This window comes from Leptomonas pyrrhocoris, assembly GCF_001293395.1.
Source record: "Leptomonas pyrrhocoris isolate H10 chromosome Unknown, whole genome shotgun sequence".
In the NCBI taxonomy this organism is placed as follows: Eukaryota; Euglenozoa; class Kinetoplastea; order Trypanosomatida; family Trypanosomatidae; genus Leptomonas; species Leptomonas pyrrhocoris.
The window spans coordinates 215,131-237,647 of record NW_015438371.1 but is presented as its reverse complement, the minus strand read 5'-3'; the positions used below and the strand labels follow the sequence as shown (position 1 = coordinate 237,647).

The following is a 22,517-nucleotide window of genomic DNA, read 5'->3' as shown; positions in this document are numbered from 1 at the left end:
CCGCTGCTGAATGACGCGTATGGATTGCAGGAGCACGTCACACCTCACAGAGAATACAAAAGGTAAAGAGTAAGTAACGATAGCCAAAGGGGATTGTTGGCCGAGCACCCTGATTTTCTCGGGTCACATGGATGTATCGGTGCCGCGCGTGTGCGGCGAGATGACGGCACGTCCGGAGGCTTCTCCTTTCGACTGCACACGGAAAGACGGACCTCTCGCGGTGGTTGAAACTCCTTTTGAAGCGACATCGATTCATATGGAACCACGTATGCTCGGCGAATCGAAATTGTTCGCCGGCTCAAACCTCGTTGTCTGTGCTTTTACTCTCCTTCTTTCTCCTTCTTCTTTCTCCTCCGTTCCGCCCCCAACAATGATGCGCCGCGGATTCTTCCACTTATTTCTCCGCCAGAGGATCAAGGCTCTTCGTGTAGTACATCGTAGCAGCTTCACTATACATATATCTATATATAATTATTTTTCCTCCCTGTTTCCTTCGTTGCGTGCGTTCTCTCGTGACTTGGGTGCGAGTGCACGTGGAGCAGCTGGCTTTGAAAGGAGAACTCGCTTCGTTACAATTAACGTATATCAAGGCGGTCGGCGGCGCTCTGTGTGTGGTGAGGCGAAGAAGGAGAGACTGTGCGCTCCCGCTTTTTACGATCTGTAGAGCACGCGCGTTCTCCAATTCGTGGAAATCTGCAGCGAGGGGTAATTCCGTTCCTGTCCCGCAGAGCAAACGTTGTTGGAATTGTATATATATATATATATATATATATTTATATTTAAGAGAAATAACCTATTTACGCATACACATCTGTCTCTGCGTTCTTTCAATTGTAAGTTGCTCATTTTAAGCAGCGGCATCCACCGTGCTTTACTGCGCTGCTTCTCTTTTGCGTCTTTTCGTTTCTCAATCCGGTCACTCTGTTTCGTGTCTTTCGCCATGCCACACGTCGAGACGGCCTTTTCGGTTGCTGCGACAGACGTGCGGCTGCCGCCTACCGATGTGTGGGCGGCGGAGGTGCTGGAACGCTGCGCCGCTGCGCATTACATACCGCAGAGGAATCTGCTGAACGTCCTGGCACCCCTACCCTCTTCTTCTTCCACTACCGTGCAGAAGGCAGCAACGACGCAGGCACACGTGTTCATCGACGTGGACGCTGAAGAGGACGCAGACGTGTTGTCCGCTTCGCCTTACCCTAACTCCCTCTCTGGCGGTGGTGGAAGCTCGTATCAGCCCTATCTCCCTCGCATGGAACGGGCGGCCCCTACTACGGAAATGCAGGCGGTGCGGGCAGCCCTCTCCTCCCCCCTCCTGCACAAGGCCTATCACCTACAAATCCCCTGTGTCATGTCGCACTCTACAAAGGGCGAGCGGCTGCTGAATTGTGCTGCGTCGCCGCGGTGTATGTCAGGCCTGCGCACTCTTGCCGGCGACGCCGTAACGCGGGAGGACTGTCTGCGGGTGGTGATGGGCGATGGGCCGCGTGTGGTGAAGCTGCCAGTTCCAAGTCCCGGCGCTGCTGCTGCTGATGCTGAAGATGACGATCCGCTTTCCTCCGTGAACGGCTCGGCGACTGGCAGTAGGAAAGGTGCGCGCGCGTCCTCCTCGGCAGCCGCTGCCACCGCATCTGATGAGCTGCGGGACTCGTCTGTGTCTTCTGCTGCTGCTGCAGCTCTCAGCACGGCGACGACGACAACGCGCACAGTGGTGGGCGACCCTGCTTTCCCCTGCCTCTGGCGTGGTGTGCGGAACTTGATGAACACCTGCTACTTCAGCTCCGTGCTGCAGATGGTGTTCAGCGTGGCGAGGCTGCGCCGTGCTATTTTGAATGACGGGGCTGCGGAACACGGCGCTCCTACTGGGACTGCTGCCGCGGGGGTTGCCAACACGCAGCTGGAGGAGTCAGGGTTGAAGGAGTTATTCGCCTTGATGGCCTTCAGTCGTGAAGGTGCAGGTGCAGACCCAAAGTCCTTCGCCTCTTACCTCTCCCTCGACGTCAAGGTGCAGCAGGACGCCCAAGAGTTCTTTACGTTGCTACTCGACTGGCTGCGCTGCCACTGCGGGCCTGCCGTGCAGACCGCCGTCACCGCCACCTTCGCCGGTACGCTGCTCTACGACCGCCGCTGCGGGGCCTGCGGGCGTTCGACCAAGCGTGCTGAGCCGTTTCTTTACCTTTCTCTCCCGGTGCGGTCGACGCTGGAGGACTCGCTGTCCGAGTACTCAAAGCCGGAGGAGGTGGACGGGTTTACGTGCGAGGGGTGCGGCAAGACGGCCGTCGCGACGTCGCGGCAGTATATTCGCACGCTGCCGGACGTGCTGGTGGTGCATTGGAACCGGTTTGAGTTCGACCTGCAGACGCTGCAGCGGCACAAGGTGGCCACCGCCACCTCCTTCCCGCTGCAGCTCGACATGGCCGCCTACGTGCGGCAGTGGCACGAGCACAAGCACCGCAACGCCGCACCCGTCAACAAGGCCAGCAGCGTAACGGCGACCACCCAACCTACCACCACAACGGCAGCGGCATCGGCAGCTGGCACAGCGGGCGGCTCTGCCAGTGGAGGCCTGAAAGAGAACTTCTGCTATGAGCTGCGTGGTGTAGTGAACCACCTCGGCGACACTGCCGTGTCCGGCCACTACACCTACCATGGCAAGGTCTCAACCACCTCACCCGCGGCATCGACGGTGGCGGCATCCCAGCAGACGTGGTTGAACTTTAACGATGCGGAGGTGACGACGCTGAACCGGTATCAAGGCCAGCGCGGCGTGTCTGCGGATGCGTACCTGCTCGTGTACCACCGCATCACCCCTGCGCTTTCCACAAGCCCGCCCACGACAAGTGCAGCTCCTACAAAATCCACCAGTGTCACCACTGGATCCGCCGCGTCTGCGCTGGCGACGTCCCCCAGTGCCGTGCCCACGCCCGCTGAGTTTCCACTGTACCTTCGCCAGTACGTGGACCAGGTCAACCAGCGCTGCCTCGACGAACGCCAAGCTTGGCTGGGTCAGCGGGCACAGGTGGCCGCCTTCTACGATCTTTGGGCCGCCACCGCACAGGCCGTCTTTGACGTGCCGACCTCCGCCTGGGCATCGACGGTGGCGACCGGGTCATCAACGACCACCACCGCTGCTGCGACGACGATGCTGTACGCGCTGCCCACCGCGTGGCTGCAGCAGCTCGGCCGGTTGTTTCTACCAGCCTACGTGGACGTCGCCGCCCTCGGTGGTGGGGCAGAATCGCAGCGGAAGAGGAATAAGAACGACGCGGCGGAGGGCGTAGCCGGCGGGAGCGCGGGGAGCGGGGACAGAAACAACCACCACAACCGCATGAATGAACTTTCCGGTGCGGTTGGTGCCGCGCCGTCGACGGAGGAGGAGGAGAGTGCTGCGGCTTCTGACGACGCGCCCGCGGACGGTGTTGTGGTGGGGACAGTCTCCATGGGTCCACGCCGTCACGGCTACATCCAATCCCTCGAAGAGATCTACCAGTTGGTCCGCCAGCACTCCCTTCTGCAGGCCCTGCCCCCTCTCCTCTGCTTGCACGGCTACCTTGCACCGTGGGGTGCCTACAAACTTGTCTCGGCTGCGGCGTACACTAAACTGGCTCACTTCCTGCACGTGTGCGGCGCCCCGTTGAAGGCGGTCGGATCAACGGCCAACAGCACGCAGAGCAGTGGTGCCGTGGATGCGCAGACCAGCTGTGCCTTCGCTGAGTCGAACTTTTGCCCCTTGTGTGTGGCAGCGATGGCGGCCACCGTTCACGGGATGGCCGCTGCCGCGGCGGAGGATGAGCAGGCGGAGCTGTGTCTGACGCAGGCATGGCGCGACGCGGAGAGCAAGAAGGAGGCGGAAGAGGGCAACATATCATCGGGTGGTGGTGAGGTGGAGGGAGGGCCTAAAAACGAAGCTGCACCGAACCTACATCACAACAACATGAACGGTACCAGCGACGCTGCTGCCGCGGCGGCGAAGGAGGAAGATGAAGGCGGGTTGGTGCTGGTCAGTGAGACGGTTGTGGAGGGTTGGGCCTCCTACTATGTCGCACAGGGTGCCTGGAGCCGCGTGCAGCAGACTGGCGGGTACACGGCGGTGGTGGTGATGAAGGAGGCCCGCCTCAGCCCACCGCGCGCACCGTCCAGCACGCATAACACGTTTCCCGGCAACTCGCGCGACAACAGTCGCAGCAGCGCCACCTCCCCCTCGCCGTCGCCCACGGGAGCTACCACGACGACCACCACCATCTCCCCGACGCTCGCCTCCGCCGCCCCCACTCTGACGTCGGTGTTCAACGTGTTTAACGTCGACAAGGGGGATCTGGACCTGTCCTCGCAGCTTCTGTGCCCGCACGGGGCCCTGCGTCCGGGTCAGCACGTGCTGGCAATTCCTGCCCCGCTGCGGCGGTATTGGATACGGCGCTTTGCGGAGCTGCTCACGACGGCCCACCGCGCCGGCCAGCTGCGCACGGCTGACCCCGCATGGCGAGCAACGGAGGGGGACGTGGAGCACTTCCTACTCCCCTACGTGCCCGCCTCGACGACCAGCACGACGTGTCTCGAGTGCATGCGAACCAGCGTGCAGGCCCTCACCTCCCGCCACCACCAACGCCTCCGCAAGATGGAGGAGCGCAAAAAGTTCCCGTCGCTGTGGCTCGCCGGGGCGATGACCTCGCCTGCCGGTGTCGCGCAGCTGCTGCTCGCAACCGGGGCGGAAAACGAGGAGCAGCTGCTCGCTGCCCAGCACCCAAACCGCCTCTTCTTCAAGCACAACGCCGAGCGGGAGCATCGGGAGTACGTGCGGAAGTGGACGGAGGCGCAGCAGGCCCGCATCGCGCATCAGGCGTCGGAGGTGACGCGCCTGCAGACCACCGTGGCGAAGAAGAGGGAGCACGACGCGGCGTGGGACGCGCGGGTGACGTCGCGGCGGGGCGGGCGAGGTGCGGGACGCGGCGGCGGCGGAGGCCGTGATCTCAAGGCCCATTCGACCGCGACGTCTCCTTCCCCGTCGCCCCCCGACCCGGAGACGCTGGAGGGCCGTCTCTTCTACGCGGAAGAGGCGCTGGCGCAGCTCCGTGCGCAGCCCGTTCCGGACTTCGATGTGTCGTACGGGTGCGTGCCGACGTGGTGGGTGGCGCGGTGGTACGCCGCGATGCAGGACGACGGACCCGCGTCGCCGTCCCCTGTTCCTGTCGTCGACCGCGGCGAGGGAGCGGGCAGTAAGGGGAATGAGGAGGCGGAGGGCGGTGACGCCGCTGCCTCGACGAACCCGCTGCCGCCCATTTCCTACCGTGCGTTTCTGTGCGAGCACGGCTGCTGCCTGCTGGATGTGCCGTGGCTGAACCCGTCCGACGGCTTCTGGCAGGGGGTGCGGGGCAAGCGGGCGGACGTATTGTGGAACGGCGTGCAGGTGGAGCGGGCCACCGTGGCGCAGCAGCACGATGCGCCGAAGGGCAAGGGTGTCTCCGCTGCGTCCTCCTCCGCTTCTGCTGCTGTGGCGGAGAGTGGTCCGGGGAAGGCGGAGTACCGCAGTCAGTGTTGGCTGCCGCCGCTGGTGATTCTGCCCATGGAAGAGTACCTGACGTTGCTGGCGCAGTACGTGACTCCAACCCCGCCCGAGACGCCGCTGGGCAACGGGCCCCGAGCAGCGGAGGAAAGTGTCGACGGGAAGCCCACGACGAAGGAGCAAACGTCTTTTGAAGCCACCAGCGCGGGTGGTGCCGCACCGTCCGCCCAGCGTTCACCCCCGTCTCTGTCCGCGGCGACGATTCAAGTTGTGATGCACAACGGCGTGCGTCAGCTGCAGCCCGCACCGTGCGCCGCCTGCTGTGCGAAGCTGTTGGCGAGCTTCGAGGTGAACTGCGAGTCTTTTGTGAACGGGTCGCTGAAGCTGAACTTCCACGTGCGGAAGAGCCGCAAGAACTTTTACGACGCATCGAGTGTGCTGACCTCCGCGGCGGTGCAGCAGAGCAAGGCGAGCGAGGTGTCGGCGGCGACTGCCTCTGCTGCTGCTTCTTCGGCTCCGCTTCCGCACGGCAGATACGCAGGGGCGCCGCCTGCGGTTCTGGACGACGATGACACGGAGGAAAGCAATGATCCACACAACATCAAGGCGACGGCTTCAGCCACTGCTGCTGCCGCCGATCACACGGCAAAGGGGGATGCCATTCCAGATGGCATTCATTACTACACCACGCTCGCCCAGCTCCGCACCTACATCAGCGCCCACCTCCGCGAGAAGCACGGCTACCTGGTGCCACCGGAGGAGCTTCAAATTACGCGCGGCAAGAACAAACCGCTGAAGCTGCGGACCCCACCGTCGCAGGAGACCACCGGCAACGCGGCAGAGGGGACGGAGGAGTCGAGTGCGCTTGAGCACGCCTCGCTGCAGGAGCTCGGCATAAAGGACGGCGAAGCCCTTTCCGTGCAGTCCGTCGACAACATCGCACCCGTCTGCGCCACCGCCCCGGGCGTGGACGAGGAGTGGGAGGCGATTCCGCCGGAGCTGCTGCAGGCTGGTGGGGCAGCGGGCGTGGGCCAGGGTGGAGAACACGGTGCGGCAGCCGCGAAAGAGCACTCTGCTGCTTTCCGGGAGACTCGTCTGCAGGGCCGTCACGCGGTGGGGCGTAGCGATGCGAGCGGCGCTGCAGCCGAGACATCAGCTCCTTCGTCTTCTTCTGCTGCTCCGGCTTCTGGCACGGCGCTCTCAAGTGCTGTGACGGGGACAACGGCGGGTGTGCCGGGCGCTGCAAGCGTGGAGCAGCCCGTGGCCTGTGCGGTGTGCACCTTTCTGAATGCGCCTGGCATGGTGGTGTGTGAGATGTGCGAGGCGCCGCTGCCTTCCCGGTAAGGCAACCGGCTGTATTGCCGAAGAAAGGAATAAGGTGAGCGTGTCTTCACCTTTATTACCATTTGCTGCCGCTATTATTTGCGTGGGTGTTGCTGTAATGAGGACTTGTCATGGATGGACGCATTATGCGTGTGTGCGTGTGATCGCTGTCTGTGGTGATGGATGGGTTTGCCGTTTGATAATACTAAAAACATACCAACACTGCGGCAAACAAACGTATTATGATTTCAAATAATAATAATAATGTTATTACTAGTAATACTAATCGTCAATGAGTAGTGCGTAGTATCAGCGCACGTTGGACGTATTGCGTCTTTCGTCAGCAACTCTGTGTTTTGCTGACCTGAAGGGTGCAACAGACAAACCCAACCCACACAGAAATAAAAGCCGTTGCACGCAACACACGCACGTGCGGAGTGGAAGTGAAGAAACTAATAATGATGTGCCGCTCTTCACCGCTGTCTCCCTTCATCTGCTCTCTCTTGATCTCATACACTTTTTTCTTCTCTCTTCCCTTTCGGTGTTGTGACCTCTGCTCTTGCAGCAGACTTCTGATGGAAGGGTGAGGAGCGAAAGCGCGTAGACGAAGCAAAACTTCGAGCGACGTCAACACATTCGCCTCGGCCGCACCTTTTCCATTTGTACATTCTCCTATCGACATAGATACACACACCCACCCACCCGCACTCACACACACACGCACACACACACACACACAGACATCCGATCGCGAGTAGAACTTTTATCACTTTATAGAGCAAGTTATATTTGTATATACCGGGGTGTTTTGAAACACACAGCATTCATGACGCATTCTCCTGACCCTGATGAGCTCCACTGGACTCACCTGACACGCCGATGGCTGTCGTTGTACAACGCGTGCTGCCACGCCGTGGAGGAAGAAGAGATGCACCCCGGCGTGGTGAGCCGTGTCATCCCCGCCATTGAGGCAATCACCACATCCCCGGCCTCGCCTCCTTCTCCTTCTACTGACTCGGGCGTGTCCTCCTCAGGGGTGGCACTCGATTTATCGCGGCTGTGCATGACGATGTCAGAGTGGGCGGCGGCACTGCGCAGTGTCGCGCAGGTGTTGCCGTTGCGGCGACTCGTGCTGCGTGACACCAACGTCGGCGACGCTGGACTGCGGACCCTCGCAAATGAATTAGCGACGTTAAGCGCCTCAACGAACAGCTACCTTTCACGTGTCAGGCCTACCCTGTCAACGCACCTCACTTTACCCTCGTCTTTCACGCTCGAGGTGCTGAACTTGAGCGGCACCGGCTTGACAGACGCGCGTCCACTCTCTCTTCTTGTGTCTGCGTGTCCTCGTCTTCACACCATGAACCTCTCGTACAACCATCTCGGTTCCTCGCCCACCGGCCTCGCCCTTCTGTGCACGGCGCTGCAGCTGCACCCTCGCATCGTGGCGGTGGACTTGAGCCATAATTGCATTCAAGGGACACGAGGCGGCGTTGTAATGGCCGGATTCGCCGAGCTGGTCGTTGCGCGATCTGTGAAGCTCTCCGATGTCCCATCCGGTGCGAGCGCCGCAGTGCCGTTGCGTTCATTGGATCTCTCCCACAACCTGCTCGGCTGTTACTACCTTACACGAGGGAGCACAAACGTTGTGGACGTGTTCTCTGATCTGACGCTGGGCGAGTCCCACTTGAAGCACGTCAGTGATGACCAGTATTTGCCGCGCGACGGCATCGACGACGCCGGCACACGCCATCTTCGTGCTGATGATTGTGGTGGTTTTCACGGGGGTGTCCGCGTGGAAGCGGTAACGGCCTTCCCGTTGGTTACCGCGCTTTACCTCAACAACTCCCTGCAGTCGCTGGACCTCCGTGGCAACGGACTGCCCGATGCGCTGATGGCGTACGTGGAGGCGAAGCTGCACGTCAACCGGCGAACTTCCAAGCAGATGGGGTTGATGATGGCCGCAGATGACCCCGCGGAACACCCGCCGCGCCTTTTATCCGCAGAGCGAGTCGACGAGGTTCTTCGCGCAAACTTGCAGCGCGGGCTTCGACAGGTTTGCGGCGGAACTGCACCGCAAGCCGACGCCTCCGCCCACCCCGCTGAAGCTACGGACAGAGCTGGAGACGGGAGGAAGGAGGAAGGCGAGGATGATGAGGCGTTATCGACAAAGGCGAAGACTACCGTACCGCTCGCGCCTTCTCACGGTGCCCTGTGGTCAACGACGGAGGTGAACGAACTTCTCCAGAGCGTTGTGCAGTCGATTGCAGCAGAACTATCGCTGATGTGAAAACTGGAAAAAGCAGCAATGCAGGATCAGCAGCAACGACGGAACCAACAAAAGAATGCGGCACTTCCCGCTGCTTCTCATTCAAGGGGACTCCAAATCCACGTATCTTCTCAGATACATATATATGTACTTCTCTGGTTTTGCTCGCTTTAAACTCTTCGCAATTTCCGCGAGTATCTGTGCGAAAGGAGCAACGAATGAAAGAACAGAAACAATCGGACGTCGTGCGTATTATCTCGAACTCTTTCAACCCTCTCCTTCACTTCAAAAAAAAGTATTTTCGCCTCTGTGTGCCACACGGGTGAAGGAGCATACAGTCTAAGACGACGTTTAATGCATGTCGTCTCATCAATTGCACGGACGAGTCACCAACGGTCCATCTGCTAGCATAGCAAACTCATTTTATATTATATACTGTACATATATCGTTGTCTTTACCACCTTCTCTTTACTCTCACCGGTACACATCCGTGAGCAGAGCACTTCTCGGGGCATCGTTACGCACATACACACACACACACACACACACGTGCGTGCCTCATCGCTGCACTGGGCACCTGCTCCCAACTGCTTCCCCACTTTCTTGCCTCAGCTATATCTACATATATATATTTATATATGGATATCTGTTTTTCTTTCTCTTTCATAGAACTGTAGGCGTACGTTTCTGTTTTAGCTCAATTTCGCTGTGCTGCCCCTTTTTCCGTTTCTAGCGGTGCCTCCGCTGTGCCAAGAGTTGTGTCTCACCGGCCGTTGACCTCATCCGGCAACTTTCGGGGTTTCTCTCCGAGGGTAATCTATTTTGGTTTTCTGGTCTTTGCTCGAACACTTCTAGAGCGCATTTGAACCGCTTACACCCCTCTCTCCTCAGCGCACCCCACGCAGAGGCACGCCATGCTTCCGCAAAGCGCATCTGGGCAGCGACCCACCGCTGGCAGCAACGCCCCTCTCTACGCGGCTTCATATCTTTCCTCGACCCCCAGCTCCTCTGTCCAGGCGCCTTTCCAATCTTCCAGTACGCACGGCGCCATGCCACTCTCCGCTGGCCCAGCCATCACTTCAACTCCTTTCGCGCAGTCACCGTACATCCCAGGACGGATACCTGACCCGTCTACGCAACACAGCTACGGTGCCGCCTCCCCAAGCTTCACCTCCTCCACACATCCCCTTCTTCGCTCCTCCATGGCGGACAACTCGACTCTGTCAACGCATTCCACTGCATCTGCGTCGGCCGCTGCCTCGCGCATTGAAGTGCGCAACGTGGCGGAGTTGGTGCGACAGCTGGCGGAATCGCGCCACACCGCACGTCAGCTTCAGCAGCGACTGCACCAGGCGGAGGCTTCGACTATGGTGGACGCCGCTGTGTCGACCGACGATGGCAAGTGCAGTGGGACTGCACAGGAACAGAGTAGCACTGGTGAGAGAACATTAGCAGCGTCACCGCTGCCCCCGCCTGCCTCATCACTTCCTCCACCTCCCGACTCACCAGAGAAGCAGCAAAGACCCCGGAAACGTCCTGACGGCATCCGACGTCGTCGCGGAGCCGACGCACGCGAGACCTCGCCATCGCGAAGACGCCCTTCGTTGCCGTCCACCGCGGATGCTGAGGGCGGCGACTTCCTTCTCTCTCCCAGCTCTGTCTCCCCTTCCTCGTCTTCGTCGTCGTCGCTGCTGTCTACGAGCACGTTCTTGTCCACCAGCGGTCTCAGCTCCATCGCAAGCGCTGGGGCAGCGGTGTCTCTGCCGCACGCACGTCGCGATGCCTCGACGCCGTTTTCTGTCCACTCAACGAGACAGGAGGAGAATACATCTCCTGGGAAACGAAAAGCCCACCAACGCGTACACGCGGCAAGAGATGCTGACCAAGATGGCAGTCGCTGCCGTGAACCGTCTCGCTCGAAGAGGGACACACAATCGTCACCGAAGGCCGATGAGAGCCGCAGCGCCGGTGCGGCGCCGGTGGCAAACAGTCTCCGCGAAAGGAGGGAGTTGTCGCACCGCTCCGCGCATCGCCACACGTCTCGAACAGCTAGTAGGCACAGAAGAGTGAAGGGAACGGCGAGGGAGACACGCAAGCATCTCAGTGGAGGCGTCGCCGCCAACCCGCCGGCCTCGAGGCACCGCCACCGCCACCCCGCGAGGCACGACACGTGTGCGCGAGCAAGTCGAAGTCCGTCCGCCCATCGTCAACGCCATCGTCATCCTCAGCTCCGTTCTCCACCAGGTCACCATGCGACGTCCCTCTCGGAAAACCACCAGCGAGAGCAGGAGGCGAAGGAATTAAAACGCGCACGGCGGTGGCAAAGGCGCTACTACGATTTGATGTCGCAGTACGCGGATGAGACGGCCCAGCGCGAGGCAGAGCTCGCGGACATACACGACCTGATTGAGTACATGAGCTGGGAACAGGATCGCTCGTGTCTCCGTCATCGGCTGCACACCTCGGCGGCGGCCATCACCGATGAACACGGAAAGCGGGATGCGGTGGTGACAGATGCAAACAAAGATGGAGAGCAGGTCCACAAAACGCCAACGAGGCGGGAGACTCGAGGGACGTCGCCGCAGCGGGCGGTGCCTTCTTCCGCGACGGGAGAGGCCGTGGGAGAAAGCGGTGGTGTGCGCGATCCAAAGGGTGCGGACAACGGGAACGGTTCCTCCACACCTTCAAGGCACCTCAGTACCCAAGCGGAGTGGCGCCGTTCGCCCCACAAGGCGATACACGCGCCCCAACACAGCGCAGCAGATCACTCACATGATGACGAATCGAAGAAGTCATCGGTGGCGGGTGAAGAGGAGCACAGCGATGGATCGTCCAGCAGTGACGGGGCTCCGAACGGCGTCGGAGAAGGTGATATTGACAAAGGTACGACGACCGCCACCGAGTACGTGCGGTCGTTGCGCAACGAGGCAGAGGCGTGGCGACTGCGCTGCCTGGAACTTCTGCAGCGGCAGTCGGCGCCCAACCCAGACTTCATGAAACTTTCGAGTGCATCTTACCACGAAACCTCACACGCCGAATCCGTGCTGCTCGAAGGGACGTCGAGCATGGTGGCGATGCCCCCACCTTTGCCGCCGCGACCGCAGCAGCGCAGCTCTCGCGACAGCACCGAAGGGACATCACATCAGCCGGCAGACCTGGCGGTGAGCTGTGACAGCTCAGTGACGCCGCGAACACGGGAGGCTGAGTGTGGGAAGGGAAGAGCTAGTCAAGGTGGAAAGGATAAGTATCACGACACCGAAGCGGCACCGCCGTCCACTGTGGACAGTCCACCACCGCGATTGTCCCGTGTCCAGTATCAGCGTGTCACGGCCGGCACCAACACCTCGCCTCCTTTTCCTTCCGCATTGACGTCTGCCCTTCCGGTGAACTCCTCCCCAGGCAACTCCGGTCTGCCGGCGTTATTATCATCATCATCATCAGCTGCTGCTGCTGCTCCGCAACTGCACCGCTACGCACCTCCGCCAGAGCTGCCAGCGTCTGCCCCGTCCCAGAGGGAAAGCGCGCGGCCTCCCACCGCGTCTGCGGCCGCCATGCACGCCCTCTACCTCGCCACCGAGCAGCGTTATGTGGACCTGTCGCCGCTGTCGTCCGCCGGCTCCCCGCAGCGGCCGCCGCTTTTTGTGGGGCTGCCCGACTACCGTTCCGCCGAGCAGGGTTGGTACTCACCCATGAAGTGGTCTGCCGCTACGGCTGCTGCCGAGGCGGAGGTGGAGCCGGATGTGTCACATCTGTTTTCTTCTCCTCAGCCTGCACACGTGCATCTTCAGCCACCCTTCTCGCCGTACGGACCGGCGCTATTCCAAGCAACGCCCCTGACATCGCCGGCTACAACGGCTGAGATGGTCGTTGCACGGGAGCAGCTGGAGCGGGACATACGGCGGCACGATCAGCTGCTAGCTGCTATTGGCAAGTTGCAAAAAACTGCCTCCGAGCACGCGGCGCGGCGGCTCGTGTGAGTGCGATTACGACCGATGGATGAGGAGTCTGCTCGCGCACACACACACACACACACTTTTTTTCGTCTCAGGAGAAGGCGCCATCAGGCAGCTCTGCATCTGCCTTTTTCGGTTGGTTGCTTCCGCCGCCCCCATTTGCGTGTCATTAGAAAGGAAAAGAAGATACCCATCAGCTCCCGTGTGAGCATTACGAAGCACAAGTCTCGCTACTTCAACTGTGGAGGCGTAGACGAAAAGCCAAGGAGGAGTTGCCGAAGTGCGACGCACGTTTTTTTTTGGTTTTCTTCTTGTGGTTCACTCGCTCCTTGGACCTGTGCTGGTGGATATCGCTGCCATGGGTAGCTCGCGTCTTTCCTCCTCTCGTTCGTCCGCTCACGTCCCGCCGCAGCGGCACGCCCACTCTTCCCACGTTGACTTTCTCTTCTACCTCTTCTTCTCATCCTATTCCCTTACCAATATATACATATTTTATGTATTGTCTCTCGAATTGGTGGCGGCTCTTTGCCCCCTTCCGTCACGGCATTCCGCTGCCGTTGGTTGCCCACGACAACAAGCACAGCACGTTTTTCTCTGCAGGCCTTTCATTATTCCGTCGGCGCCGTACACCAAGGAACCTTTTCCCTTTCTCTCCTCTCTTCTTGAGCATTTTTTTCCCTCTTTTTCATTTGCCCCATCAACGGCATCTCCGCGCTGCTCCCATTCTTGAAGCGCCGTTTTAGAGACCAAACATCACTTCTACCTCTCAGTGTACGTACATAAGGAACAATTCTTTCCCGTTTCCACCGTGACATCGACATTGAAGTATCCACAAAAGTACTAGAGAATCATTCCTTCGCTAGACGACAGTTCATACAACACACATTCGACGGAGCGTCTGTCTCTCTCTCGCCCTCTCTCTCCAACCGTCGGGACCTGTGCAATGGAGGGCCTTTCGACGCAACTGCAGCTGCTTCATGCCGCATTGCAGTCCCTCGACCTCAACCCCTCTACTCTGGAAGATGGCTGTGACACCGTCTCAGAGCTGCAATTGACGCTGGCACGCGCCACCGCACTCGCGCAGTGGGCCGCGGTCCGCCAGCATCCCCCACCAACGATCAAAGACGGAGTGAAGAAAGAGAAGAGCGAAGGTGGTGCTCGTGCGCAAAAGACGGCTGTGCAGTCCAATGGAAATGCACCCACGTTAGAGGCGCACGGCTCCCACACCACGTCTGCGCAACGTGATGACGAGACGCTGCTCTCCGTCGCCACCGCCTTACAGGTCTCGATGGCCGATCTGCGGACGTGGAACCCGCAACTGCCCGACTCATTAAAAGCCACCGACGTACTCCCGCCCAACACCTACCTCAAGGTACGCCGCGCCGGCCCCAACCCTTCTGCTGGCCCCCCACTTCTTCTTCAGCGACCTTCTCTGCTCTCGAAGCCGCACTCGGCCACGCAGCCCACTCCACGGCTCGCGGCTCCGTCGCGGTCGTCCGCACGCTCTTCCGGCGGGCAGAGTTCTGAGCAACACAATTTGCACCCACGCAGCTCCAGTGGCATCGCCCCAACCGCCGCCGCCGCAGTCCCCGCCCCACAATCCGGCAGCTCTGTGCCGAGCATCAGCGCTTTCATCTCCAACGCGCCCCTCGCCAGAAGCGTCAACGCTTCGCTGAGCAGCAACTGGAGCGGCAGCGGCGTTCCGCGCGGCAGTGAGGGCGGCAGCACGAGCCGGCTGAGCCTCTGGACGGGCGAGAGCGGACGGGGGACGAGCCACAGCCCGCCGCCGCCGGAGCCGTCGATGCCGGAGGCGCAATCGTCGGCCGACCCGCCCACCTGCGCTCCGGTGCCCATCATAATGGGGGTGTTAGAAGTCTTTCCTCCGCCTTCTTCCGCGGGCAAGACGGACGAGGGCCGCTCCGGGGAGTTCTACGTAACTGGAGAGGAGCCGTCGCCCAGTCCGGAGAGGCAGGGGGAGAAGGCTGCCGCGACGGGTGAAGCGAGCGAGGCGCCGACCACACCGACTTCTTTGATGTCTGCCGCGGCGCCGACGGCCACGGGGACAGGCGTCGCCACGGCGCATGAGCCAACGAGCCCACTCCGGCTCCTCCCACAACAGCCGCTGGGTGAGGTGATAAACAGTGGCAACGCGCCGTTGCGGACGTCGGCCGGCGCCAGCAGCTCCGGCACCAGCATACGTTCCGTTCACACCCGCGGCCGCTCGCAGTCGACGTCAAGCAGCCCTTTGACGCGATCAGCGGAGCGGCACACCGTTTCCACCTCTCAAAGGAGCGGCGCAGCAGCAATGCCTCCTTCAATGACCTCGCCACCCAAGTCCGCCGCGCTGTCCCCTCATAATGTCAATTTAGAAGGTTCAAAGAACCACTCCGACGGCACCGGCAAGTCGCGCGTCAAGGTGAACCTGTTCCCTTCACCGAAGGCAAGACCGGATCGTACGCGGCTGGCCGCCGATGTTTTCGCTGACGCCCCTAAAGTCGGTGCCTCCGTTTTGCATAAAGCGGGGGAAGACGAGGAGGCGTTAAGGCGCGTGGTGCGCGACCCCAGTGCATCCCTTTCGACCGTGTCGGCTGCCACCTCCCCCAGCGACGATCGGAGCAGCAGCAATGCCAGGCCTGCGGAGAGTGCCACCCCGCGGCAGCTCGCCAACTCGCCGATCCTCGTCACTTCGCCCTCTCTCGAAGGGCCATCTTCTACCTCCTCCATGTCGTCGCTGAACACAGGAGCACGCCAGGAGAAGCCCATTGCCGTTTACCCAACGCCCCCCTCGCTTCCGGAGTCCGCCAAGGCAGCGACGGCGGCGGCGGCAGCAGTTAATTTCTCCACCCCCGTTCAGAAGCAGCAGCAGCGGCGACAACCGACACCGTCCTCGCAGTGCGGTGCCGCAGCAATAGCAGCAGAGGGCCCGTTGTGCAGTCCCATCAGTTCTTCTTCTTACACCTCCTCGTCAAGCGGTCCAAACGGCAAGGAGGAGAGAGAGGAGGGGAATGAAAGTGGTGACAACAGTAGCCTGCAACGCTCTCCCCTCACCAGCGACAGCGACTTCGAGGAGGACAGCATCGAGGACACGCCCTCGGCGCGCATCCCGGCGATGCTGGGCCGCAATGGGTGCAGCCCTCCTCCGACACTGAGCCGGGCCCGGCGGGCGAACACGAGCGCCAGTTGCGGTAGTGGTGGTGCTGCTGCTCCTGCGGTGACCAAGGCAGTCCCGTGGGCTCCGGCGAAGACCGTGTCTTCTCCTTCTCCCCTCCCGGAATACACACCGAAGGTACAGAGATCGGCTGCAGCTGAGGTGGACTTTTCAGAGAAGGAGGAGGAGCCGTTGACCACGCAGCCGTCATCACGAGTGGCGGCGCCGAGGCCAACACCACAGGAAGAACGCGCGCCGTCCACTCCGCGCATGGACAGGTGGGGCACTGGCCGAGAGAGCGAGGCGCAGCCGACTTCTTCCGCTTCCGTGTCGCAAAAATTCTCCCACCAAAGGGAATCCGTGGAGGAAGAGGGCTTGGTGGGTGAGGAAGAGGAGGAAGCGACCGCCGCCTCGCATAAGAGGGACAATCCGGGGCACGGGGGCGAGAAAGGCGCGGAGGAGGAGTACGACACCTTAGCGGGCATTGCGGCAGCCTACCAACTCACGGTGGCGATCATTGTGGAGTGGAATCCGTACCTGAAGAAGTACCATCCCGGCGAGCCGCTGCCGCCTGACTTGCCCATTGTGTTGCCCATGTCAGACAACGATGAGGAAGGGGCGGAGGGCGAGGACGGCGACGAGGTGCGAGTGGACCGTGAGGAGGCGCACGACGAAGAAGAGTTGTACAGCGCGGCGGACATGCGACAGCTGCGCCACAGCGGGACGCCGTTGGACACCTTTACAGCGGTGGCGGGGAACTCTCCTGCGCCGATACCACCCGTTCGCTATTAACTACTTCCCTCTATTGTTGTTTTTTCCGTTTGTGGCTTTATGCCACTTCAGTTTTCAGGCAAAGTGTTGCTCATTGGGTTTCATTGAGATAATTTTGTGCCGCGCTAGAGCGTTCCGTTGTTAGACCTTCGCCGTGTACACAGCTGGAACATGGAGGATGAGGAGAAGACGCTGTGCCGAGGCGTATCTTACATACATCTTACACATCATAGATACAAACTTTTGTTTTCACTTTCTTCGCCGGATGGCGGGCCACTTTCTCCCCCCTCCTCCTCCTTGTTGTTTACAAATTATTTTACAGTAGATCTGTACAATGCCTGGTGCGATTTTGCGGTCTTCGCATGTTGCGTTACCTTCTTACGTCCCCGCGTGGTGCGTGCATCACCGCAAGGCGCATTTGCATCAAACTGGCAAACAAGAAGAGCAGAGCACATGTCTTACAGCGGCTCTGCGCTTCATACATGAAGCAGCCTATTTCTGCCAAGAAGGAGAGGGAGAGGGCGGCGGTGCCGTCCTGCGTTGGTCACAGCGAAAAAAGGAAGGAGACGGCAGTTTTGGTGTTCGAGGTACACGTGCGGCTCCGCTGCTGATCGACAAGGAGGTGCGTCACTTCCGTTTGCCTCCATATTTGAAGGGCGAAACGAGAAAGCAGTCAGCGTGTGCGGGACGCATTCGCAAATGGTGTGTTGCAGCGCATTTACTCTCTTGTAGGTTGCTGCTCGAACTAAGTCTCCGACACCTCTCACCCGTTTCTCTTACTTACAACAATAATAATAAAAATGCGTCCGCAATTAGCTGCCTGTTTCTCCGTACTTGGCACCGCCCACTTCTCTGCCTTCGTCGACGCCCTCACATACTTCTTGCTGTTGTGTTCAAGCTTCTTCGCACACACACACACACACACACACACACAGCAACAGTGAAAGCGACAGAAGATGCCCGCTCCATTGCTCCCGTTGATCTTGCGCAAGGACGATTGCCTTCTTCTTGCCGTGTACAACGAGAAGGCTGCCAGCTTCGTGGAGTTGGCGAACGAGGCGAACACGTACGTGGGCGACTACCGAGAGTGCGAGGTTGCTTTCAACCCCGCCCACCCCACTCGCTTCGCGCACGCCACCACCACGACTCTGACCTACACCGAAGTGATCGAGAACACAAACGCGGCCGAGGATGACGTCCACCGCTTTTCTCTCCGTACGATTTTCTCTGTGCCGATGCCGCACATCGTCGTCAGTCTCGCCTTCTCACCTCGCGGAACCTACTTGGTGTCCTACGCCATGATGGACCAGAAGCGAACCCCGGACGGCAACTTGAGTGTCTTTGCGTCCGCCTCCGGACAGTTGCTGCGTCGCGGCATGCAGGCCCGCTGGCCGGCGATGGTGTGGACGGAGGAGGAGAGGTACGTGGTGCGCCCGGTGCAGGGGTGGATGCACGTGCTGGACGGCATGCTGACCGCGTCCTCGTCTTCTTCCCTCTCCAATGAAGCTTCAGGAGACGAAGACGGCGCGGAACAGCACGAGACGGCGCCGGCGACGCCGACAGTGCAGGCAGGCGGCAGCGGTCCGCTGAGCAAGATGGACCTCATGCTGGCGCAGGACAAGGAGATTGAGTACGCCATGGCGCCGGCGGAGGGGCGTCCCATGCTGGCCCTCTTTAAGCCCTTCTACAAGCAGCGCCAGGCCACCTTCGCTGTGTACCGCCTGCCCAACGTACAAGAGGGGCCCCTCTATCAGGTGAACTTCGGTCGCGCCGAGACGGCCAGCGTGTCGTGGAGCCCCTCAGGCAACTACGTCGCCCTGCTCGTCAAGTCGGAGCGCGACCCGAGTGGCAAGAGCTACTACGGTACCGTGAAGCTACACATTATTGACGCCCTGAACCGCAGCATCGTCGACGTGCGCCTGAAGGGGGAAGGGGAGACGGTGCACGACTGCCAGTGGGGTCCTTCGTCCGATGAGCTGCTCGTAATTCACGGCAAGATGCCGCGCAACAAATGCACGCTGTTCAACAGGAGCGGCGTCGCGCTTGTGACGTTTGGCGAGGCCCCGCGCAACACGGTGTCGTGGGCGCCGAACGGCCAGTACTTCGTGGTGGGTGGAAGCGGCAACCTGGCAGGGGACTTTCAGTTCTACGCCCGCCCGCAGACGGTGGGGACCGCCACCGCCACCGCCGAATCGTCGGGCAGCGTGGCGAGTAGCAGCGCCGCCTGCATCGGTGAGTTCAACGAGAAGTGTAGCTTCCAGCTCTGGGCTCCGGACAGCTACAATTTCCTCTGCTCCACCGTCTTCACGCGGCTGCGAATGGACAACAAGATTGTCATCACGAAGCTGAACGGCGCACGGGTGCTGACGCAGAAGTTCCCGATGTTGTATGGAGCGCACTGGGTGGCGATGAGGGCACCGAGCGACTACCCGGCTCGCGTTGCCTCGCCCCGTGCGACAGCGGAGGAGAAGCCAAAGCCGCAGGCGTACCGCCCACCTGGCGGGACCTCACGCGCAGCGGCGCTGCTGAGGCGCGACCCGGCGTCGACGCAGCAGGCGAAGGCGGCCGGCCCGGTGGGGGCCACCGTGGCGGTACAGAAGAAGAAGCGCCGGCATTGAAAGCAGTGCGACAACAAGAGGAAGAGAAGAAGCAGCATCAGGATGGAGGTCGGGGGGGGGGGGGGTATGACATTGGGGTGCTTGTGGCTCACTGCGCCACGCGCTCACACGCGCATCTCCCCCTCCCTCTTTTATTTTCTCCTGTCTCTCCTTTCTTGGTGTTGTGGTGGAGGTCGTGGCGCGGCGTGCGGCGTCGCAGCCGGCCCGGTTAAGCGAGGTCGATGCACCGACGAAAATGGGCTCTGTGGCTGCGGTGGGAGGGGGAGGTAAAAACACATTAATGAAGAAGAAAGGCGCGCATACAGCTCTCTCAATCTCTGTCTCTCTCTCTCTGCGTGGACTTAAGATGCTCGCTGTTCTTTGCACCCTTGCCGTGGAATAACCAGAAAACCACAAACGAACACAAGAAGAAGGCCAATGCTGACGACTGAAGCTGCTGTGTGGGTCCCATGGAAGGACGGAGCTCACTGGCCATGCGCATTGAAGGCGAGCGTGCAGCGGCGCGGCTGCCTGCCCTCGCTGCATTTCTTGATAAAAAGGCTCTTCTGCTTTTATAACTCACGCGAGTCACCTTTATCGCTGCGGTGCTGTGGGCGTGTGCATCATCGATTACGGTCGAAGACGCGCAGAAGACCGACAGCAGAGATCACATCATGTGTGCCTCGAGAGTTAGACAAGCTACTCCTTCTATATAAAAAGGAAGAAGGAAAACCTACTGTTGATATTATACCGCTGTCCTCTTCTATGATTACTGCAGTGTAATACTTCCTTACTTGCATACAATAATAGTAATAAATATTATCGGTGTTCATTCGCCTCTCTGATAGACGTCGCGCACACACGACCACCAACGAAAGCAGAGAGCTCGAGAGGGTGCAATTTTTTGTGTCTTCTGGTTTTGGTCGGTTCAAGCTCCCCAGTGAGTTGTCGTTATCGATTCGACTTCCGCATAAACAAGGGAAACACACACACACGCAGCCTACGCCCCTACATTCGACATGGCTGGTAAACGGGATCGCAGCCCGTCGGACTCCGGCAAGGTCAAAGCAGGTGAGAAGGCGGCCAAACCGCCGAAGCGCCCCTCACCTGTCAAGAAGATCTCCAACGGCTCGCTGGGGAAGATGGAGCGATCTGCCGAGGCGCTGCTGAGCCTCAACACGAAGAAGACGGAGGAGGAAATCTGGGCCGATGTCACAACTTTTCAGCGCAGAACAACCGACTCCGATTTCGACCCGCAGCAGATGTTCAAAATCATCACCTGGAACGTTGCGGGGTTGCGCGGGATGCTTAAGAAAGACGACGCTGCCTTGAAGGACTTCCTCGCCGCGGAGCAACCGGATATTCTGTGTTTGCAGGAGACGAAGCTGAACGTTGATGACGCGGCTGGCAACGCGAAGCTGGGCGTGGTGGACGGCTACGCCTTCGTGGATCACCCGTGTGCGTATAAGAAAGGGTACTCCGGCACGCGCACCTACATGCGGACGCACTCGATGGTCGAGCAGCTGCACGCGCGGTGCACCCGCGGCTTCACCTTGCCATCTGACAATGCGTCAGTGGCGTTGAGTGCGCCGCTAGTGGAGGGCACCGGCGATGAAGAGGGTCGCATTTTGACGACATTCCTGTCTCCTGAAAGTTCTACTTCTACTCCTCCCTCTTCTTCGTCCGTGGCGGCGCCGCGACTTGCCGTTGTGAACACCTACGTGCCGAACAGCGGCATGACGCTGGACCGCCTGCCGCTCCGCGTTCAGTCCTTCGACCCGCTGATGCGCGAATACCTGAAGAAGCTGGATGACTGGAGTAGCACGAGTGGCAAGTCCGGCGGCAGTAAGAGTGCTGCTGCTGCTGCCGCTCCCAACACAACACCACCGCCGCACGGGTTTATTTGGACTGGTGACTTGAACGTAGCGGAGCGCGACTACGACCGGTACTACGCCGGCACCTTCAAGACAATGCAGGAGTGCAGCGGCTTCACCCCAGAGGAGCGGAACTCTTTTCGCCAGACCGTGGCCACCACCGACGCGGTGGATGTGTTCCGCTCCCTCTACCCGAACGCCGCGCCGGCGTACACGTTCTGGTCTATGCGGATCAACGGACGCGCGAAGGGGCTGGGGTGGCGGTTGGATTACTTTGTGGTCTCGTCGCGGCTGATGCCGTTCGTGGTGGACTGCTTTCCGATGCCCAATGTGACGAAGAGCGACCACTGCCCCGTGCAGCTGTGGATGCGGAAGCCGTGACTGCTGCGTGCGCTGCGACGGCCTGTGGCTGCGGCTGCGGTGCGGGCGCACCGTGGTCGCAAGTGAAGGCGGAGGAAGCGTAGCGAACGCAGATGGAGATGGAGATCATCAAAAGAGAGAGAAAAGGAAGGTGTGGAGAGCTTTGTGCGTGCGGTTGCGCCGTCGGGCTTTCGCGTGCTCGTCCCCCCAGCGGGTCGGCGCAGCTCGTGTGTTTACCCCTCCCCCCCCTCTCTGTCTCCATCCCTCCTCCGCTGCCTGACGTCGCAACGAGGCGCACGCTTTTCATGTCGTTGCACTTTTGGCGAGCGAAAGTCCACGAGAGGCGACTTTCTTGTGATGTTGTTACCGTGATGAAGTAGGAGGACGTGCGGACGTGCCGTGGTAGCCACGTTGGTGGAGAAATATCAAGTTGCACCGAACCCTGCTGCGAGCGGCACCCCCCTTCGCACGTGATTGATTCGTGGTCCGCCGGCTTTCAGGATTTTTTCCCTTAAGTCGACGGAGAGGGTACTTCGTGTATATATATAAAGAACTTTTGCTCTCTGTTGTCGGTGCCTTGGTGCTTTTGCCCAACGCGAAGGGAGTGGAAAGACAACGCGAAGCCACTGAAACGAGCTCCAGAGGGCCGCTGCGTTTTCCCCCCTTCTTGCCTTTTGAAGTAGTCTGGTCGTAGTCGCAACGGCTCGCCGCGCTTTCACCGCAA

At 60.3% G+C, this 22,517-nt stretch overlaps 6 protein-coding genes across 9 annotated transcripts; all 6 read left to right on the top strand.

The window, feature by feature from the left end:
* Positions 1-408: 408 nt before the first annotated feature.
* ABB37_06671 (putative ubiquitin hydrolase) lies at positions 409-6,841 on the top strand (the record flags this gene model as incomplete). The annotated part of the gene is made up of 1 exon (XM_015805023.1): positions 409-6,841. Exon 1 carries the CDS (start codon positions 941-943, stop codon positions 6,839-6,841), a length of 5,901 nt encoding a protein of 1,966 aa, XP_015656316.1. The 5' UTR covers positions 409-940.
* Positions 6,842-7,384: 543 nt separating this feature from the next.
* Positions 7,385-9,110, top strand: ABB37_06670 (hypothetical protein; the record flags this gene model as incomplete). 2 transcript variants are annotated; one of them, XM_015805022.1, is made up of 1 exon in its annotated part: positions 7,385-9,110. In XM_015805022.1, the coding sequence occupies exon 1, from the start codon at positions 7,647-7,649 to the stop codon at positions 9,108-9,110; it is 1,464 nt and encodes a 487-aa protein (XP_015656315.1). In that variant the 5' UTR covers positions 7,385-7,646. The 2 variants fall into 2 exon arrangements, with proteins under 2 accessions (XP_015656315.1, XP_015656314.1); XM_015805021.1 differs by having other exon boundaries at positions 7,388-9,110.
* Positions 9,111-9,384: 274 nt separating this feature from the next.
* Positions 9,385-13,067, top strand: ABB37_06669 (hypothetical protein; the record flags this gene model as incomplete). 2 transcript variants are annotated; one of them, XM_015805020.1, is made up of 1 exon in its annotated part: positions 9,385-13,067. In XM_015805020.1, exon 1 carries the CDS (start codon positions 10,005-10,007, stop codon positions 13,065-13,067), a length of 3,063 nt encoding a protein of 1,020 aa, XP_015656313.1. In that variant the 5' UTR covers positions 9,385-10,004. The 2 variants fall into 2 exon arrangements, with proteins under 2 accessions (XP_015656313.1, XP_015656312.1); XM_015805019.1 differs by having other exon boundaries at positions 9,417-13,067.
* Positions 13,068-13,986: 919 nt separating this feature from the next.
* On the top strand, positions 13,987-16,983 carry ABB37_06668 (hypothetical protein; the record flags this gene model as incomplete). Its single annotated transcript, XM_015805018.1, has 1 exon — positions 13,987-16,983. The coding sequence occupies one exon, from the start codon at positions 13,987-13,989 to the stop codon at positions 16,981-16,983; it is 2,997 nt and encodes a 998-aa protein (XP_015656311.1).
* Positions 16,984-17,777: 794 nt separating this feature from the next.
* Positions 17,778-19,580, top strand: ABB37_06667 (hypothetical protein; the record flags this gene model as incomplete). The annotated part of the gene is made up of 1 exon (XM_015805017.1): positions 17,778-19,580. The coding sequence occupies exon 1, from the start codon at positions 17,919-17,921 to the stop codon at positions 19,578-19,580; it is 1,662 nt and encodes a 553-aa protein (XP_015656310.1). The 5' UTR covers positions 17,778-17,918.
* Positions 19,581-20,336: 756 nt separating this feature from the next.
* Positions 20,337-21,814, top strand: ABB37_06666 (apurinic/apyrimidinic endonuclease-redox proteinAP-endonuclease; the record flags this gene model as incomplete). Of its 2 annotated transcripts, none has more annotated exons than XM_015805016.1 (1): positions 20,337-21,814. In XM_015805016.1, the coding sequence occupies exon 1, from the start codon at positions 20,579-20,581 to the stop codon at positions 21,812-21,814; it is 1,236 nt and encodes a 411-aa protein (XP_015656309.1). In that variant the 5' UTR covers positions 20,337-20,578. The 2 variants fall into 2 exon arrangements, with proteins under 2 accessions (XP_015656309.1, XP_015656308.1); XM_015805015.1 differs by having other exon boundaries at positions 20,369-21,814.
* Positions 21,815-22,517: the final 703 nt, after the last annotated feature.